The sequence below is a fragment of the Macrosteles quadrilineatus genome, unplaced genomic scaffold (genome assembly GCF_028750875.1).
Source record: "Macrosteles quadrilineatus isolate MER2022 unplaced genomic scaffold, UCM_ALF_1.0 Scaffold_4__1_contigs__length_99947679, whole genome shotgun sequence".
Taxonomy (NCBI): Eukaryota; Metazoa; Arthropoda; class Insecta; order Hemiptera; family Cicadellidae; genus Macrosteles; species Macrosteles quadrilineatus.
This window is the reverse complement of record NW_026542597.1, coordinates 78,303,169-78,323,633: the sequence shown is the minus strand read 5'-3', so window position 1 is coordinate 78,323,633 and position 20,465 is coordinate 78,303,169. Positions and strand designations below refer to the sequence as shown.

The window sequence follows — 20,465 nt, the reverse complement described above, 5'->3', positions numbered from 1 at the left end:
ATACATAATCTTTAACGGAAAAACATGAAATTCTTTCACGACCATTACGGACGTAAAAATGAATATAACAGCTAGAGTTAATATTTTTTATAAATATGTTTTGCTGTAAATGCATTAGGTTTAAGGGCCATTTCGCAATAAACAGCTCACTAAGCCTTTGGTAAATTTGATCTTTCTAAAAAAAATCTATAAACTATAAAAAATGGAAAAAAATCTAAAAAATATCTTTAAGTTTGTATAACTCTGAACAAACGTTCCCGATATTTGGAAACCCTTTAACATTTTTTTAAAGAGGCGTCCTTCTTGTATGTATAACACATTAGAATAATGATGATATATCAATTTTTGAATTTTTTTTTATCCAAATCATGAACGTCATGGTCAGAGACAAGTGTTACGGTCTGGAATTGGTGATTAACGAGAATCACTATATTGTTTATTTATGTTTTAATTCCATTCCACTACTCTTGTTCTCCTAATATTCCACAAGACTATTTTTTACATTCTTAAATTAATTGTACTTGCTTTTAAAAATGTGTTTTTAAACTAAACTAAACTGTGCAAATTCACAATGATATTTAAATTCATTTTTACGACCATAACACAATAACACAGTAGAGTTAGTTGATAAGGCTATTTTGGTTGTGAAAACCTCCGTAATGGTCTTGATACTCCAAAGTCGTGAAATCACGTATTATTTGGCTATTATTATTCCAAGCGTGAAAGTAAAAATGTAAAAATGGGACACGTGATGGTCGTGCATTTCGAGACTTTAAAAATACTAAAAATAAATACCTTGAACCTAGTAAAAACCAAAATAAATGTTTGTAACATGTTGCCCATGTCCCAAAAAATACTACACAGTATCTACAAAATAAAAGGCCAGGGATATTAAAACGTAGGTTTCAAAATTTTTACTCAGGTCTGCCCTTTTAGATAAGTTGGCAACTATATTATAAACTATGCCATATTTTTATGTCTTTATTACCCATCGTTATAAAAAAAAGGTCAAATAAAGCTTCCATACCGGTACTAGCACAATATGCGATCAACTATTTTTTCTTTGAGTAAAAAAAGATTCCAATTGGTTTATTTTGAAAAAAGGGTTCAGTATAAAAAAAATCAGCAGTTAACTAATAGCACAAATAGTAATTACCTACCCTCTAGGGGCTTAACACTTGCCAGTTTTTCACCTCCCAGGAAGAGGCTACTTCCAGAGCCGAGAATATGCCTCGCAAAATGTCAGTCGTACACAACAGGCAGGACAAAGCCCAAAGAACCACAGCCACAAGCATATGAGAAACCAAGGTCTCGCAGAGCTGAACACCCCCCATCCTGGATAGAGGAGTATCACTGGGTACTCTCACTCTGGGTACCACCCCAAGAGGCTGGCATGTCCAGTCGTCCATAACTGCGGCCCTCCTGAAGTGCCGGTTCCAACACCGGACAATTACCTTCCCTGTGGGGGCACTAAAAACATCCCCACTACACATAATAACTTTCAAAAATATGCACTTTACGTATAGCGAATATGACAAAACTGAGGCCGATAGGGATCGAGTTAAAGGTGGCCGTGATAGGTGATAGGGTGCCAAAGGTGCAACAACTTGTCTGGGCAGCCGTTTACACGCACCAACATGTTGGTACGACCTCGAGAAATTGATGGCATCTTGCACCAACCTTTCAATCCGACTCCAGTTCCAACAAGATGTAATTAATGTTTTTTTGTTTTTTGATACATTGATTGCTAAAATGTTGACATAATATTGTGCTACGTTAAAACAGGTGCAATTGTATATACATAGGAGGCTGTCAATTGATTGTTACATAAATCCAGTCATTTTGAGAGAAATATGGAAATATAAACATGTTATAAGTAGTGATCCTCAATTGATTGTTTATTCCATGATAAAAGAGGATACCCCCGCCGCAGCAAACCTGCAGACTAAGCGAATTTCTATTTGCCCGACTGGATTTACACTAAAATGTCTCCTTAAAAATATCACATTTATTCCCTATTTAAATAACATTATTTTAACGAGTACTTAGGTTTGCTGCAACAGGGAGGGTAAAAAGGTATTTTTTTTGTAAAATGTAATAGTTTAGTATGAAATGAATGCATTTTCCAAATTTGATCAAAATATGTTCATAAACAAGCAAACTACAACAGTTGACCTATTCTCCATAAGAATAACGTGGGAATTTTAAATTTACAGATTTTTTGAATTTTCTCCGTAACCATTAGGCGCATAATAACGCTTCATTATACTAAGTTATTTTTTTTAAGCTCTACAAAATGGTATGGAAAGAAATTGCTAAATTTTAAGTTTTGAGGGTCAAAAATGGGAAAAACCAACTTTTACCCCATAAAACCCCCCATAAACCCCTGTTCCGTAGGTTGTAGGTTTACACGTTTGTACCAAATTTCATCAAAATCGGATGATTTTCGCTCGAGTTATCGCGCTAACGGACTCATACATATATATATATATATATATATATATATATATATATATATATATATATATATATATATATATGTATTGAACGGATGGTATTTTTAATCTCTAGGGACCTCAAAACGAAAAAGTAAATCGGTCCCGGGTCCAGGTCTTACCATGAGTACTAGGGTAATAGCTTATTCCCTATAGGGGAAATTTGCTAATAAAAACTAATTAAGTAAAACCATTGGTAAAACTGTAAAAACCTTCTTTTTTATTTTGAATGTTAACTTCAGATGAGAATGTTTAAACATTTACAATATGAGTTATGTTTTTGCCCATTAACATCAAAAAATTTTAAATGATAAAATAATACCAACAATAGGTCATCACAAATTAAAACCAACACACTTATATCATAAGGTACTCAGGGTTAATAAAAGAAAACATCATACAAAACTACAATCTATTTGGGAAACATTTGTCAATTAGAAAAAGTGTTCAGTTAGAGGTTTGATTTGGCGCTGCGCAGAATGGGGAACTTTGTACCATCGCAGGCACCTCTGGCATCATCCAGGGACAGGTCTACAAGCACAACTCCTCCTAGTCCCTTGGCTTTGGCGTAGGCTGACTTATAGGCTGCAGTCTCGGGCTCCTCGTAAGACAACCAGAATCCTTCCTCCTCACCCTAAAAAATGGAAAATCAACATTAAGGATTTCACCAGGAGAAATTATCGTTAAGCCCTGTTTTATTTCCTTAGAGATTGATTAGGGAGATTTGAGATTAGAGATTTTTTATGGCACGGATGCACCAGAGTGGAAATTAAATGGCCAAGATAAGTGAACAATGAGTGTGTTGAATGAATAACTGAATAAGATTATAGCTTTATAACTGACTAAGATTATCTGTATATTATTCATGACCAACTACTATTATTCATCAAGAATAGCTACGTCCACTTTCAAAATTTAAAAAAATAGTTCCTCAGGATCAAACCGTTAACCTTCTGATGACAAGGCGAACACTAGCACTATATCCACTCAGCTACCCAGATTAAAAAAGCTTAGAAATTGTAGTCTTTGTTTATGGATATCAGTAGACTAAACATCTCATGTTAATGCCACCTGGGTAGCTGTGTTTTTATAGTGCATGCAAAAAAAAAGAATAAGTTCACCAGCTCAATCCATATGAAGTCAGTAGCTTTTTAATGGACATAAAACTGGACACAGCGCTGTCCTTGTTCATTGGGCTTATAGTTAATGGTGCTGGTAAAAGAAACAGCTGATCCTTTTTAGTAACAAAAGCTTGTCACTTTTATCCAACTGAAATTACATACTTGCATTGCTGTCTGAAAATAATAATAAACCCTACTGAAGTTATGAAATTTAAAATAAATTAATCAAACCCACAACCTTTGGATTCGCCAGGTGAGCACTAAAGCTAATCAGCTACCCAGTAAGATATAGGCTAAATTAATTGATATAAATTCAGATTGAAAACATTAAAAGAGAACTGACCTTATCCTTCTGGGGCAGCCTGTAGGCGTATGTGCCGAGTCTCTTAGTGGGGTCTGTCATACGGCGCAGCAGTGTTGCGGGAGCCTTAGAGTTTGTGGGACTGACGACTCTGGTGCAGGTCTCGTAGTAGCCCAGGGTTCCCTTGATCTTAGAGTACGTTCCTTCGTCACCAGCACCATCAGCGAGGATTGGCGGAACACCGGAGCTTGGGCTGTCTGTTGTCAGCTTCCATGAGCGGCCAAAAGTGGGGATTCCGAGGTTGATCTTTGAAGCTGAAACGGTTTGAAGATAAGTATTGGTTGATGTTAGATAAGGGAGTCAGGAAGGAGCAGTTTGAATTCTGTGCTTTTAGTTTTACAATCTTATAGATATTTTTTGTGGGATGAACGGAAAACGACATCTGGGTGCTGAATTGATCTTGATATATATGTTTAAATGTAAACTTCTGCAAATTGTTTATTTTACAACACATAAGATTAGCACATTGCTGATGATATAGAAAATGTTAAGGACTGAATCTTTATAAAAATATAACCAAACAGCATGTATCAGTATAACACTGAAAACAATCTGATGAAATCAACTTAAAATATAACAGATTGATTAACTACAACTTATTTCTGTTAGTTAACTGTTTCACTGTTGCCTTAGTCTGTATGTGTCTGTCTATGTCTCTGTATGTGTCTAAATTAGATTTCATCAAAATGAATTTTATTTTATTAGCCTTCCAAGAAAGGTTTTTGACTGAATATATATAGGTTTTTTACTATATAGTTAGATATTTCAATGGACTGATGACTAACTTATTAGCTTTTCTTAAATATAGAAACTCAAAGTAAATATGTATTGTTCTCACATGGAAAGCATGTAAATAAACTCACTTCATTAGTGTCTGTCCTGAGACTATACAGGGTGCAAATATAAGTAAAATAATGGAGACTCTTCTAGTTTACTTTTTTATATAAACCTTGTATACAAAGATATGATTGACATACCGTCACATCCGTTCTCCATCCACCACTTGACGTGGGCGTCTGCGTTCTGGTGTTGGTTTCTGTCGTACATGTAGTACAGAGGGGCGGAGTAGTCAGCCTGAGGCTTGCTTCTCTTCGGTGTGCGGAAGTCGAACGTCCACAGATTCAACATGTCCAACTGCGGGCAGAGATTGCGGGCATCGAAGTAGGCTGGGGATAAAATAAATGTTTAGTAATTCAATTTTCAGAATATTTTCAAAAATTTAATTTACCTGACAATGTTCTATGAAGATATTGATGCTGTGTACATAACTAATACCAGCAAGTTGTAAATCCCTCTTGCCACTCTAATTAACACAATCTAAAAGAGGTTGAGTCCCAGCAATGGAAGAGTAGTTCATTTTGTATAGCAAAACAGCTGATTATTGTAAACGTGAGACCACAGTGAGGAATAGTTTGAGATTATTACATACCTCCACAACTCTCTAACTACAGATTTTAGTGGAGTTATAATAGTCAAGTAACATTAAACTGATAATTCAACTCACCACTGGCATTCACATGGGGCAAAACTCCGAGAGACAGAAGCTTTCCGTCGGTGCGAAGAGCTCCCTTAAGCTCCCGGACGAGGTTGACAAACTGATCTCTGTGTTCCGCCCACTTGTCGTCCACACCAACTCCAACAGCCTTCTTCAGACCATGCCAAGCCGAACCTGACAAGAGGACAAATAGTTTAGACAAAAGCTTTCGTAGTGTGAATGAACGTAGATATCCCGTTTCTATATTATTGAAGCTGTAGCCAGTTCTAGGAACAAATAATGTATTTGAGATTCCAAGAGAGTACATGCTGGTGTCAATTACTGATTTATTTTGTCACTAACTTTTTAACCCAGAAATCTTAAACAAAAACTAGCTGCATTGAAATAATATAGCTTTGTTTATGTCCCCGTAAACTATCACGGTATTAATAAAAAGGTTAAATACCTGTAGTACTGTCTGTGATCCTGGAATTTAGGTCAGCGACCCAGGTTTATCACAGTATTGAAAATAAGAGTGAAGATAGTTTTGACAATAGCACACTCTAAGATGAGGAACTAATCATTTAACACAAACTTTGATACAGCTGCTCCTCATAGATGGATTGTCTATGCTAAGTACATATAAACACTGAGTTTTTTAAATATTTGTTTATTTAAGTATTCGTTCCCCTTCACGTCACATTTCCACATAGTAAAATAAAAGTTTCATAGCTTGATGGAAAGTTATGGAAACAATAATTTAAATAGATAACTAACTCCAAGACCCCTTGAAGATGCTTCAAAAGCTGGCAAAATGTATATAAGGTGCCAATGAAAAGGGTAATACGGTAACTAATATAATTCAAGTTCATAAACCTATAGCCGAAAATAGATATACTTGACTTGATAACCATCATAAACCTTAAACAAAAGAATTTATTCAAGGATGTTGTCATTTTAACTTACTGAGAATGTTTCTGTCCTTCTTTTCCTTGACTTCTGGGAATCTCCAAGCGAGGTCTACTCCGTCGAAGTTGAACTGGTTCAGTGTAGCGTGAACAGAGTTGACAAACTTGGTTCTCTTCTCAATGTCTTCCAACTGAACAATAAACCATTTATGTAGTGGGAAATTTTTTAATTTGCAAAGTATATCTAAATCCCGTAAATAGTTCAATGTCTTAACTTTGCATTTTCCCGGTCTGGGGGGATTTATCCAGCAAAGCAAGGGGTGAACGGTACAAGAGTTGAACTGTTTTGATAGAATGTACTGTAGTGGTAGGTACCGCAGTATCCAAACCCACTATATTTCTGCCATGGACCCGAAGTTTGTCGTGCTACTGACTCACCTATTATGTTTGAATTTTTCAGTTGATTGAATAAATATTTAAGTTGGTAGTTTTTTTTAAACTTAGAGATTAACATTTTACTTTGATGAGAGACATTTGACACTTAGTATTAGAAAATTGAAAGGTTATTAGAATCCTTGAATTTGAATTTTTGGATTCACTGAATTACATAATGCTCCTGAACCCTGAAGTAGATACAAAAAATAATAGATTAGCTCCGATGCAAAGAGGTTTATTTGCCTTTTGACCAGATGGTTTCTGGTTCGATAAACCAATGTTGGAATATTTTTTTATTTTGATATTGGACTCAGTATACTGATTACTGAAGTAAACATACCAACATATCCAAACCATACCAGCTGTGCCCAGATTTTTTATTAAAAAAGAACATACAGTTGAATTAATTGGCCTCTCAGAAGGGTGTGCTTCTGTTGGAATTATATTGTATTTGATATAGTTTTTACTTTAAAGTTTGTGAGATAAAATATGTTACAATTAACGATGATTTTCCCTCTACAGTTTGGCAATATTACTAAGTTAATAAGTTTACAAGAAAAGAGAGTATTTTATGGGAGCACACTCTTTTAAAGTTTCTAACTAAACTACTAATGAAGTTTGCAGACTTTACCAATGAGCAAATTGTCTACTTTAAGGTTCATCCAAAGCCAAAAGCTTACATTCAATTATACTAAATTCTTTTCATCCTAAAATTTCCCATATTTTACTGTGTGCCTCTTAGGCTTATACATATAGCCAAATTATTATCTTGGACGACTTTTTTCAATACCAATAGTTAATTGTGTAAATCTGTTTATTGAATCTGACTTTCTCCTCTTCCTTATCTAAACTGGTAAGTTACTGTGTTCTAGAAATTGTATCAGCAGTCAGTGGAATCAGCCATGTTCCACAAACCTTATCTACTGCACCAATAGCCTCTGACACATCTCTTATCTGACCTTGTTTAACTTAACTTTCAAAGCAAATGTTTTTGTGATTTCTAAATACTAATATCTTGTTGTATTGCTTTACAATTAAATAGTACATTTATGGGATGAAAGCACCAGCGAATGAAAGTTTAAGCATGAGTTTCCTCTTTTGTATCCATTATGGTAAATTGTTATCATAGCTACAGTGTAAATAATAGTTTCAAAGTCTTGTCAATATTTTCATGTACTTCCTAACAATAAAACTGAATGTACTATGTTCATAGACAATTTATCATACATAAAGCATTGCACTGGTTAATGACCGCATATGATTTAATATTTTAAAATTGTATGTACCTCCCTCCTTTTTGCCAAATAACCCGATTCTCAAATTGAAACTGGAGACTCTGTATAAAATAAATAACTATTTCAGGATCATCCCAATAGCTTCTAGAGAATTAAATACTTTGACCGTAACCTTAAATCTGCGGTCGAATTCTGGTTATAGTGTATCCACATGATTTAATTCTGATGAGATGTGGTACATCCTAGGCTTCCTAGCACAAAAACATCAGTGTTTTATCCAGAGGCTAAACATGTTTTTTTTTTTTTTACAGAAAACATTGTTCTCAAAACTTCGAAAGAAAATTTACCCATATCTAGTTATAATGACCAAATGGTCGTTCACTGGCTAGTGGCTATACTCCAAGTTGAGATTCAGCAAATAGCCGACAGTTATACTGTAGAAACTCACCACTTCCAGGTACTTCTCCAAGTCATCAGTGTCTCCAAAGCCTCCGATGGACAGAAGGACTTTAAGTCCAGCATTGAAGGTCTTCAGCCCTGTCGCGGCCTTGTACTGACCCTTGCCGGAGTCAAGCACAAGCTTCTCGTCGAGATGTTTCAACACGAGGTCATCATCGTCGATCCCAGCGTAGCCGTAGATCAGATGTGTGCAGTACTGCAGGGCGGGCTTGATGTCTTCAGCTGTCACCTTGGCAGCTCCTGAAAATTAGAAATTGTTGAAAAAAAATTGAATAATGAGCAAAATATTTATAGGTTTCTTAAACCGATTGTAGGAAAATGTTTTGGAAGCACATCTAGGTTTTTAAGCAGAATATGTGGATGCATGGTAAATAATGAATGTAGTAAGATGACCTATTAGAGACCAAGCCTAAATTTGTGAACTGATTATAAGAACGTGTGTTTCTTTGACCTTCTTAGCCATTCATGAAAAGTCCAAGATGAATGATAGCTTATAGTCCAGTTCCGGCAGTTTAAAACCATCAAATTAGTTTCTTAGAGAACTAAAGGGTCTGTTTTAAGAGCCTAACTGGTTTATGAAGCAGATAGCAGAAGTCTAATGAACAGGATATATAAGGAGTAAAGATACAGCTATGAATAAACATATGTGGAAGAAAAACCTCGCTGGAAGAAAGACCCCTTAAATGCTCAAAGAAGTGGGGAAAAGATGAAGTTGAAGGAGACATGAGAATATTGAGAGCTGATGAAGAAGGTAGAGGGTCAGAATTAAGGAGTAGAGTAGTTAGTTAGTGAGGCCAAATGCCTCCTGTCAATTTAAAAAAAAAATATGAGATTATTTCTGCATACAAAATATCAATAGAATCCTTAAATAGGTACCTATAATACGTGAAGGCGATTTCTCCAAAACATTACTCCTCCATTAACACGTTCACTGCTTAAGGAAATTATAAAATCGAATCGTATTGCTAAAAATTTTTATTGTCGTATTACATTCCTTCTTGTGTCCTTATTGAAATACAATATTATATAATACGATCGGAAGTGAATATGACGTCAAAAAGTGACGTCATATTAATGGGTCAGTACTGACCCATCAGGAGCCAGAGTCAGAAAAAAATTGAAATGTCACTGAATACATTATATATGTCACTAAAAATATATGTTCTAAAGATATATGTAGTCATTATCATAAAATAATCAACATAAAATAGTATATCAATTGATTGGAATTGATTGTGACTTCATAATGTGAGGTCATATATATATGGGTCAGTGCTGACCCATCAAGAACCGGAGTAAAAAAATTAAATATTTAACAAAGATGAAAGATATTAAAGTTTTGAAATGTTAACATTATTGAAATAAAATAGTTTAAAAGTTAATTGAAATTGAATATGACGTCATAAAGCACACAATAGTATCTAGGGGCGTTCACAGTAACGTGGGTCAGTACCGACCCAGCCGCCTCGGCGGGAGCGAGACGCGGGTACCAACTCAACGGCGAACAAAGCAAGTCACACACTACACGCTAACGTGGTATAGGTCCACCTTCGACTGACGCTAGGCTCGCAGTGAGCAATAGATTGATGCACTGCAGTGTGGGTCAGTACTGACCCGGCCGCGTGAGCGATGGGATCGCCGTGGGTCAGTACTGACCCACCCGCAGCGAACGTGTTAATAATGGACGGATTTTTACAAACGATGTGTCAAAATTAAGTATTTTTTCTGTAGGTGCACCCTTCCTGTAAGTTTCACCAATTCCTGTAATAAAAGTCCTCGGGCTTTGCTCCACAGGCCATCAAAATGCCAATTTATTTCTTATGAAGAAAATATTTTGTTTAGACAAATTATTTGTGTTAATTACAGTTGTTCATAGTAAACACATGATACATACAAGAGCGTTTATTGTTTTCAGAGTGAGCTCGTTTCCAGTTTCGATAACCGGAGTGGAGTGATTGATTACATAATCTTTGAGTTGACTCTTTTTAAGTAATCGGAAATTGCGACTGTTATTAGTTTTTAACGCCTGTAAAATACTTTGCAATTGCTCGAATTCGAGCAACAGGTGTACTCGTATTTACTAAATAACTGATAAGCATCCAAAATAGTATTATTATTTATTTTAGTTCTTTTTTTCTCTCTAGATAATAAGAAATATTTAGAATAGGAAATAACGTTTTACTCCCTTCTAATATTTAAAGCAAACTCATTGAATACTTTCTACCTTCCTCGAACCACAGCGTTGAATTATCTTATCATTTACTTGCGATAAACTTTATTCAAAGTTCAATTTTCTCTAAACCAGTTTCTAGAAAGTGACAGAGATTATGCAATATGAACTGTTCTGGTCTGTACTGTAGTGGAAGTATTTAGTTTAGGTTGCCTGGCCAAGCTTGTTTTAGGTTATAGAAAAAAAATGTTTTTGCATGCGTTAAAACACTCTCAACTTCTCATATACTTGGAGCATGAAAAGTTGTTTTTCAGTGAACATACATTTTCAGTGAAGAATGTTTGGGTGAACATTCGCCTATTGGGTCTGATGATGACGATCACCACTTATAATCTTTTTTATATATTTACCGTCTTGTGAGTAACAGTATAAGCGTAAATATATGTTTTAAGTTTTATAGGACGTTTATTTTATTTACTTGTTGTAAATTTAATAACACGTACAATGCTGATCAAGAAGTTATTTAATAAATTTTTCAGTAAAAACACAGTAATCCACATTAGTCTGTAAACAAAAAGACCGTGGTTCAAGGTTCAAGGACTGAAGTTCAATTTCTATTTGCATCTCAGCAATCAATACTATAATACTTACTTCACTTCACTTGCATGCCAAATTTATGAAGTGTCTTTTGATAAATAGTACGCTAAGCCTTATGCCAACCTTGGTTACAACAATAATTATTTTATGAAATTTCTATGGATCCGTAACCAATGGTTATATTTTGAAAAACCTATAAAATTTGGTTATTTGTGCATCAACTAAAGTAGATGACCTAATTTGACTTTTTAGCTATATTTGGTATTTTTGGTCTGCCCAATTTAAGTACCCTAAAATATGTTATGGAAAATCAAAATCCTAGAGGTTATAAAAAATGCTGTACTTATACTTATAAGCTTTTTAATGTGTGTTATTGGTTGTAATATCACCAAACTGAATATATAGGTTATAATTTATAGTTGAAAGTTAAAAAATATATATACAAACAAACAGCAAATGTTTGATGGTTATTAAACAACACGATGTGACAGTTTCTCAGAATTCAGTTGGATAAGTTCAATGATCCAATATGATATGGCTATAAGAACACATCAAGAAAAATTATTATAGTTGTTACTTCTTGTTTGATATCTTATTCGAAAATACTATTTACAAAGTTTGTGGGCCTTGCCTATTTTGCTGGGCTTACTTAACACATTGCACAACTCCAAGCTCAGCCAAGTAAGTTCCATTAATCAGCAACTTATAAGGTCAAAGATGACAACGAAGAAGCTGAAGTCGCTTGTCTGTTGATTCTGTCGAGTGAGGTTTGAGGTTTCACCATGACTCCACAATTATTTGATTACTCGTTATTTTATAAAGGAAAAGGCGGAAATGTCGCAAGAAATCAAATGTGTCAATTACAAAAAATGAAAACAAATTGAGAAAAGTTAACCTGTGCAGTTTAGAACAGAAAAACTTAACTGTACAATTAATTATCAAATGTGTTACAGTACTGTATTGGGTTTGATTAGACAATCATTAACCACTGGCTCATGTTTTGCTGTGGAATTTTATTTATTCGTAAAGGTTACGATTTTAAATATTGTTTACATTAAAGATCATTATCAAACTCTTTGGGATAACCATCCCAAATATTGAGTTTGATAATAATATTTAACCCCAGTGGGAAAGGTTATGCAAACTAGTAACCCTGTGGACTTGAAGGGAAGGGAAATTTTAACCCAAATATGAATGAAAGATGGATGTATGGCTTTGTTATAGAGACTAAGATCAGCTGTTTTCTTAAACAGTATAATTGAAACCCCAATTAATGGCACCGGCACTTTTAGTAACAGTGTAGATAGTTTCTCAAATGCAGCAAAGACACTCGGTGCTCGCGTTACACATTATATTTTCAAGCTACACTATTTTATGTTGGTTGGAATATTGAAGAGCAGCAAAGTAAGTAAATTCAGGAGCTACTTTGCGTCCTATAATACGTCCAATAAAGCCCTCTTTGTCAGGTGACTTTGGGAAAAATAATTAAACTGTTAAGGTATTTAATTTCTTGATCAACCAAATTTTTTTAAAATAATAAATATACATTTAGTTTACTTTTATCCACATTTTACTCATACACACTTTGAATTTTATTTGATAAGAATAAACTACATGAATGAAGAAAACATTATTTCAGTTTCACACTATTTTGTTTTGTTGCATTTTTACTTCCTGACCTTGCCTAAGAGAAAGACTTGGCGGGGATGAAACAAACAACCAAATTGGTACTTTGGAGGTCTGGAAATAGCACAAAATTACACCACACAGTCAACAAGTGCAAAATTTTGTATCGCTAACAAAAGCACAGGATGTGAAATGTGTCAGCCTTTGTTGCTTAACAAGCTCTAAGTGTTTGGTCAAGACAAACGCTGCTGATTGTGTTAGATCGCTTACAAAGCATGTGACAGTGGGCCAACATAGAATGTGAATGAGGTTTTGCAAGCGTAAATTAACAATGATTTTCAATAAAAAATGTCAGGTAAGGCGAGGACGCAACGGAAAGTTTCCATGGCTAAACAAAGTTTCTATACCTTTCAAGAGTTTGACTTCAATTTGTATACACTTGATAAGTCTATGTTTTAGAACAACAACAAAGTGTAAATCCCAGCAAATCTTTCAAAAACAGAAAGCCAAATTTTGATAAAACTGATGTTTTTAGAGGGGCATAACAGTATTTTGTTTCAATCTTTGAGGTAATGGCTCTTCCCCACAACTAATTGTAATACAACATTTTCTACAATATATTTCTGAGTTAAAGCAGGAATTCTCTTCTTAGGAGCTCTACAACTATGCTTATCAAAATGCTTAGAGAAAAAACACGTAAAAAGATCGCAACCCAAAATATAAGTGAAGGATGAGTGTCGAATTGTTGGATTAAAATAACTACATTCAAATGGTAGCCATTTCAGAATAAATTATTGAGCGATATATCATTGACTAAAAAGAAAAAGATATATCTTGTGATTAGCTATTTAACCAAGACCATCTGTTTATTTTCTTTGGCCAGGACCGATGACCATTTATCAAAACTTGAAATGAACAAGGACAGCTTTAGCCTGCAAAGCATGGATAATTTCGAAGTTTTTTTTCGTGTGTCCATGATTGAGATGGATGTTCATGCTTTTATGTTTATAGATGAGTCTTCAAGTCATCTAAAAAGAGAACACATAAGGTTGAAGGCCAACAACTCAACACTAGCTTTGATAAACCGGTTAGAGGATTCAGACCTCCACAAGTTGCAAATAAGGGTCATTGTATACCCTTGGTACACAGGAAAATCTCTCTTGGCATCAATGATAAAATCAACATCCACATCAGCTGTTAAAGTTATTTCGGACATCCACATCAGCTGTTAAAGTTATTTCGAACAATATTGTTAAGTTTTAAAGTGAATTTGTGACGTTCAGTAAAATACAGTAATTTAGAAACCAAGTTTGCTTTTTGAAGATGTAAGTTCAGAAATTGTGTTACGTTTTCTAAATTCCTATAAGAAAACCTATATTTCTTATATGGATATTGACATAAATTTTAAGTCTAAGTACCTGCCTTTGTAAGATATTTCTGTTAATAATTAATTAGTATTGGTCAAATGTACGAACATCGAATAACAAATCATAAAAGAAAAAGTTCTGAATTTCGAATATAATTTGTTACAAAATAATGTTCAAATATTCAATTTACGTTGAATTTGTATATTCATTCGAATTTTATTTTGGATCAATTAAACGTCTTAGCATAGGTATTATCAATTTGAAAACTCATAACGGTAAAATCGCGGCCAGCGATCACGGTAACGTCCGTAAACATCGCTTTGCGATCACGGCGATGTCGTGCAATTCCCGCGATCACGATAAAAACTCTCATTATATTTCAATCTGCTCTTATAGCTTCTGGGATTGGAACTAAACAGATGTACAATTCAGACTATATAAGAAAATATGGTTACTTAATTATTAAATATATAAAGTATGTTTTCACCTAGAAACATGAAACATTTATAGAAACAGGTGTGGAAACAGGAGTTCTTAAACTGAGTTTAAAACAATAAAAATTATAAGGAACTGTAATTAATTAAACCTTAAATAGTTTGTATTCATTAGTTCTTAGGAGGGATTGATTTATGTCACCTCTTACCAATGCTTTCACATATTTTGTCTGGATTTTCAACAAAGATACAAAGAAAGAAGAATAAAGAAAAATCGCTCAAAAGCTATGAATTTTACAATGACTGAAAACAATAAGAGACGGCAATACTCTTCTACTTCGGAATTAGGTTTGTGAATTGAAGTAAATTTGTAATTACTTCAATAGACTAAAGACTAGATGGACTAGAAATCTTCAAACATGAAGTCAGTAAGCACAAAGAAAGCTAACGTTATGTGTCAAAGTGTTCAAAAATTTAAGCCTAATCAGCTGATCGCTCGCAGCTGACAACAGAATAACAATAACTGCAAGTCTTGCACTGGAAAATAACTCGTTTTGCCACGAATATTTTCTGTTGGGCTTCACGAACTAGAGATAGTACACGTATTCTATTGTTTTACTGGGCAATATAAGCAAAACTCCCAAGAATTATTTGCTCTTTATTTTATTGATTTACATCAATTTACTTTATCTTACTGTATTAAACTGGTGATAGACTGAATTACAAAGTAGCATTGATACAAAAATGTTGTTAGGTAAAACTACACACATTGTACATTTTTTTGTCTAGGCCTATACCTTTAAATGTTATCGGTTTACAACAATTTGTGAATTATTTATTCTATGAAAACTACAAACTTGGTTTTCATTAAGTTTTATTAGGAGAACCAAATAATAAATCCTCTAAGAAAAAACGACAATACAATTTTTTACAACTTGATAAACTTTTCGTTGATTGCTGATTAATTAGATTTTCCTACAATTTAAATCCAATTACGCTAATCTTCTCTGAGAAACGAAAGTCACAGTTTACAAACAAGTGGCGAGTTTTTGTTGATCCACATCCACAAGTTATCAGTGGTTGAACTTTCCTGTTTTGCTGCTTAAATTATATTTCGAGGCTTGCGCAATTGATGTCTTAAACCGGCTGGCAGAGAATTCGAATAAAACTCCCGAGGATAAAGTGTATATAGTATCTTACGTTAAAATGTATGTAATACTGCAATTTAAAAAAAAACTAAAAATAATTTAGACGATAAGTAAGTTAACTGGTTGCAAACGTAAAGCATTAGCTCCAAAACTTGTATGAAAGGTATTGATTGTGATTGATATAATATATACACTGTCCTGAACCAACACGATTTTGTCTCAGGCATAGCTCCTGTATAGGCCAAATAAATTAAAGTAGACCTAGATTTACATGGCTCTTCTTCCCGTTCAAATATATTGATTTTTTTGCCCTAAGTCCCTTTTTGGGTATTACACGAATTGGTTAAACAATAAATATCGTTATAGCTTTAAATAAATATGTATCTATTTCAAAACTCAATAAATTTTTAAAATATTTTAAAAATAATTTTAAATTATGAAATTAAATGATTAAAATTATTTTCAAACATTTAAAACTCAATAAATATTTTAAAACTCTTCCATTAAAATACTGTACGTCTTTTATACCGAAAAATAACAAGATTACCAAGCAATTGATTAGAATGTACTACTATCATAGGCCTTTGGTAAAGAAACGTCCATGAAAAACAAAATTTAGATGCTAATAACTCCCACCTAACATTACAACATTTTACAAAATCGTTCAAGACAGGTAGAGCTATTCCGTTGAATACCTTAGTAATTTTGACAATAAAACAGCTGTTTACCTTCCCTCCAAAACGACTTGCCGTCCCAGTAGCAGACGACTTTGGCAGCATGTCCCTGGGGGACCTGGGCAGTAGCCACTGCCGCCAATAGTAGCACCAACCACGCTCGCATCTTGAATACTACAAGCTGATCAGCTGACCAGGAGCTTATATAGTCTCTAGCGACCCTTGTACCCGGCACGCCGTCCCAGTCTGTGAAGAAAATCCCTACTTCCCATCTATAAATCTTGAGAAATACCTCCTTCCCATCGATAAACTCCGCGAAATCATAAGAAGATTTTGAAACCCTTATTGTTCACAAGTATAACGATTTTGCTCTTTTCCCTCTGTAACTGAGGCGATTAAATAAAATCGAATCTCTGTTCTAGTTAATTTGGCGTTTTCTGAGTAAACAAGTTTTGATTTGACGACTGAATTGCACTATCTCAGTTGAAAAAATTTCCATGGAATATGTTGTAAACATTTTTGCTTTGTCCGAGTTGGACAATGCAATGATGTCACTTTTTAAAATAAAACAAACTATATTTATTTGTTAGTTTTTGTTATACCGGTACATACATTAAGTTGCAATGGTTATGTCTCATTGACAAATAGAGTGCCACAAATAGGTTATGATGAAATTTTAATATGTTTTTCAATGCAACTTTCTTCGTGTTTATATCTTTGATAACAATGTGGTTTTATAGTCACTGAAATCCTTGGAATCATAAAGTTACGAAAACAACAACCAAGCTAGGAAACTGATTAATTGTAAAAATCCGGCGTTAGTTCATTTTTTGCTATCGACAATCCTTTTGACGTGTTCTATTGTTCAAAGGAATCTGAATAGGATGCGTGATACAAGAACACACATGCAAATTAATAATATGTAAATTGAAATTTTCGTTGTATCCTGCTAAGAATCTGATTATCTGCTGAAGAAGAATCCGTGTGCTGTTTAGAGTCGTTAATCATTGGGGATTGAAATATTTCGTATGCGTTCGCTGCGTCAAGAGGTCCATTTCATTAATTGTTGGCTATCTGCCAGACTTCTTTAATTGATGACTGAAACAAGACTAAATTATGATATGCAGAAGGTACTATCAATTTAATTCCAAAATCAGTGGTACAGTCCACGCACAAACTAGTATATTTCGCATTGGTGTTGGAAATTTGGTACAACAAAAAAGGGAAGACAACTGGTTGTTTTAAGATCATTATTAAAAGCTAAATCCTAAAGTGGCTTGCTAAATAGGTATTTGATTTATTTATGTTAGATGTAATCATAATTACTATTTCTTAAGGCTTTTAGCATAGATTAAAAGAAAACTCCTTTTATCTATGCTTTTAGTAAAGGAAGGTCACTATAATACAGTTACCCTTGTTTTTTTTCTAGTTAGGATAGGAAGTATATAAAGTGTTACAGTAGTTGGTTACGGACGCTAGAAAGAAAAACGATTGGTGATTGGGGGGATTTAAACCCTTTGGCTCCAGGACAAAAGTCCCGCGCTCTAACCACTGGACTTAGCCACCCCCCTAATTTATAGCGATAAAAAAATAATTTTTAATACCAATATTTTAAGCCTATTTTTGGTTTCCAAATGGAATATGTAAAAAGGTTTCAATACAGAAGGAAAATTTAGATTGGTTTCTTGGAACCATTCTTAAACTCTCATGAACTTTTAAGAACAAAGCATTTAGAATATGAATATGTACGGTAACTGAGTGAGTAACCCACTAATGTTAGACTTTGGTCTTTTGCAAAAACATGCACCAAACAGCATGATTCACGAATGAACCGTGCGTCAGCGTCTGGACTGTACAACGGAGTTACAAGATCTTTATTCCCCGAATTATTAATAATAAATTGTTAATTTTTTACTATAGCAATACGTAGTCTGTTGTTCAGTTCAAAGTGGCCAAATAGCAAAACTAATGTCATGACCCTTAAGGGAGCCAGTTTTTCTCAATAGCCATCACACTAAAATTCTTGCGGGAATATTTGAAAAAATAAAAAAAATAATAGAGTACAAAATATTTGTTAGGTTAAAACATAGGTGGACTGTTTGTCTTAGTCATATACTTATTATATTTATTACTAAGCATTGCATTTTTTAAATTAATGGAAATTAAATATTGACTACTTTTCTTGCATACCTAAAATACCATACATCAAATTAAAAGAATCAAATTCACTTTTGTAATAAATCGGCTTAGCTACGTACAATACGCGACTTCGAGTGTTTCTTAAATTTATGGATGACTGTTAAAACCGTTGACTATTCCAATAAGTTAGTGGTAAAACTTTAAGCCGACTTTATACCTAGTTTTAATTACCTAAAGTAAAGCTAAGTATACCTCAAGTAAATTAATAAAACTTCATACCTATAGCGGTTTACTTTCCAAAGAACTTGGTTGAAGTTATGATTTGTAAAACCATAAAGAGTAGACTTTAATCTATGTCTAATCTAGTTTTCTATCTATTTCTCTGCCTACTTTTTAATCTAGCCTATGTTAAAACGAACTTTATTTCTTTGCCATGTCATATAGTTATGGCATGATCCTAAGTTCTCAAATTAATGTACGTAATTTTTACAAATAAAATAAACTCAAAAAAATACGAAGCGAAAACAGTACGAATTAAGTTAATAAAGTAACATGCCTTCAGTTAAAGACTATAACTATTCATAGGACAATTTTTGTCTTGATCGATAAATTTGTAACATTTGTTTTATTAAAAAATCATGACGTGACTTACTCTGGGATTTAGTTCTTCCTTCAAATGCGGCTCGGCAATCTCACGACTTACTTGTATAGCAGGAAAAGATATTGCTTGCAGCATCTCTGTAGGAGTTGTGCTAATACATGCTAATACTTTTTCTGCGTATCTATGTAACTGTGCTGTCTGATGAAGCACTCTCTCACAGTTCTACCATAGATCAGACAATTTAAGCCATATTAATTATGTCCAGTACCACTTGAGAGTGCGTTGACGTATTATTTTTATCCATTGAGGATTAGAATTACTAATTTAACTAACTATTAGGCCTACCATGTCCGGTGACACCGTTGGCTAGTGTCAACACGATTTTGTTTCTATTATTTCAGAGTTGATTTCATGACTTGTGCTTTACTGTTTGGGTATAACTAGAGAATGAGTTATTGTTTATGATTATATCGTTTTATTTGGTTTAAATGACTGAAATAACAAGAAATAAATTGTAAATACAACACGACCTCTACAGTGCACCAGTGCACCGGACAGAACTAACGATAAAATTGGCTTCAGCTGTTTCATAAGGATGGGAAATCTACTAAAGGACTATGTTTTATCTATGCTTTTACCTTGTCTACTCTTTAATCTATGCTATTGGGGAGCGAGCTGGTCTATTGGTAGAGCACGGGACTTCGTTTCCGGGTTCAAATCCCGCCTAATCATCAATGTATTTTATCATAGTGATAATGCCGCAACCGGCCAACCCCTGTCTAGACAAGTTTAGCCTGAAATAATGTGAAAAACAATTCCGGGCTCGTACCTAGCGTTCTAAGACAAAATACCCCGTCGCAGCAAACCTGCAGCCTAAGTGAATTTCCATTTGCCTGATTTAAATAGCATTAGGTTTTACTAATACCTAGGTTTGCTGCAGGGGGGGCAATAAAGTGTGTTTTTTTGCAAAATATTAATATTTTAATATAAAATAAAGAAATTTGCCAGGTTTGATCAACATATATCTAGAAATAAGCAAACCACAACAGTTAACTTATTCTCCATAAAAATAACAATATAAAATTTAAAATTTTTTGGATTTTCTACGTAACCACCCAAAGCAATTTTGTATACTAAACTATTTTTTTAAGATCTTTAAATGGTTTGAAGAGAAATTGGGAAATCTCGTGTTTTAAGGGCAAAAATGAGAAAAGCCAATTT

At 34.0% G+C, this 20,465-nt stretch overlaps 1 protein-coding gene across 1 annotated transcript; it reads right to left on the bottom strand.

The window, feature by feature from the left end:
* Positions 1–2,893: 2,893 nt before the first annotated feature.
* LOC128991493 (chitinase-like protein Idgf4) lies at positions 2,894–16,699 on the bottom strand. The gene is made up of 7 exons (XM_054414417.1): positions 16,559–16,699; positions 8,478–8,728; positions 6,418–6,550; positions 5,482–5,646; positions 4,955–5,143; positions 3,960–4,231; positions 2,894–3,129 (listed from the first exon to the last, which is right to left on the bottom strand). The coding sequence occupies exons 1-7, from the start codon at positions 16,668–16,670 to the stop codon at positions 2,947–2,949; spliced, it is 1,305 nt and encodes a 434-aa protein (XP_054270392.1). The 5' UTR covers positions 16,671–16,699; the 3' UTR covers positions 2,894–2,946.
* Between the last annotated feature and the right edge of the window lie 3,766 nt (positions 16,700–20,465).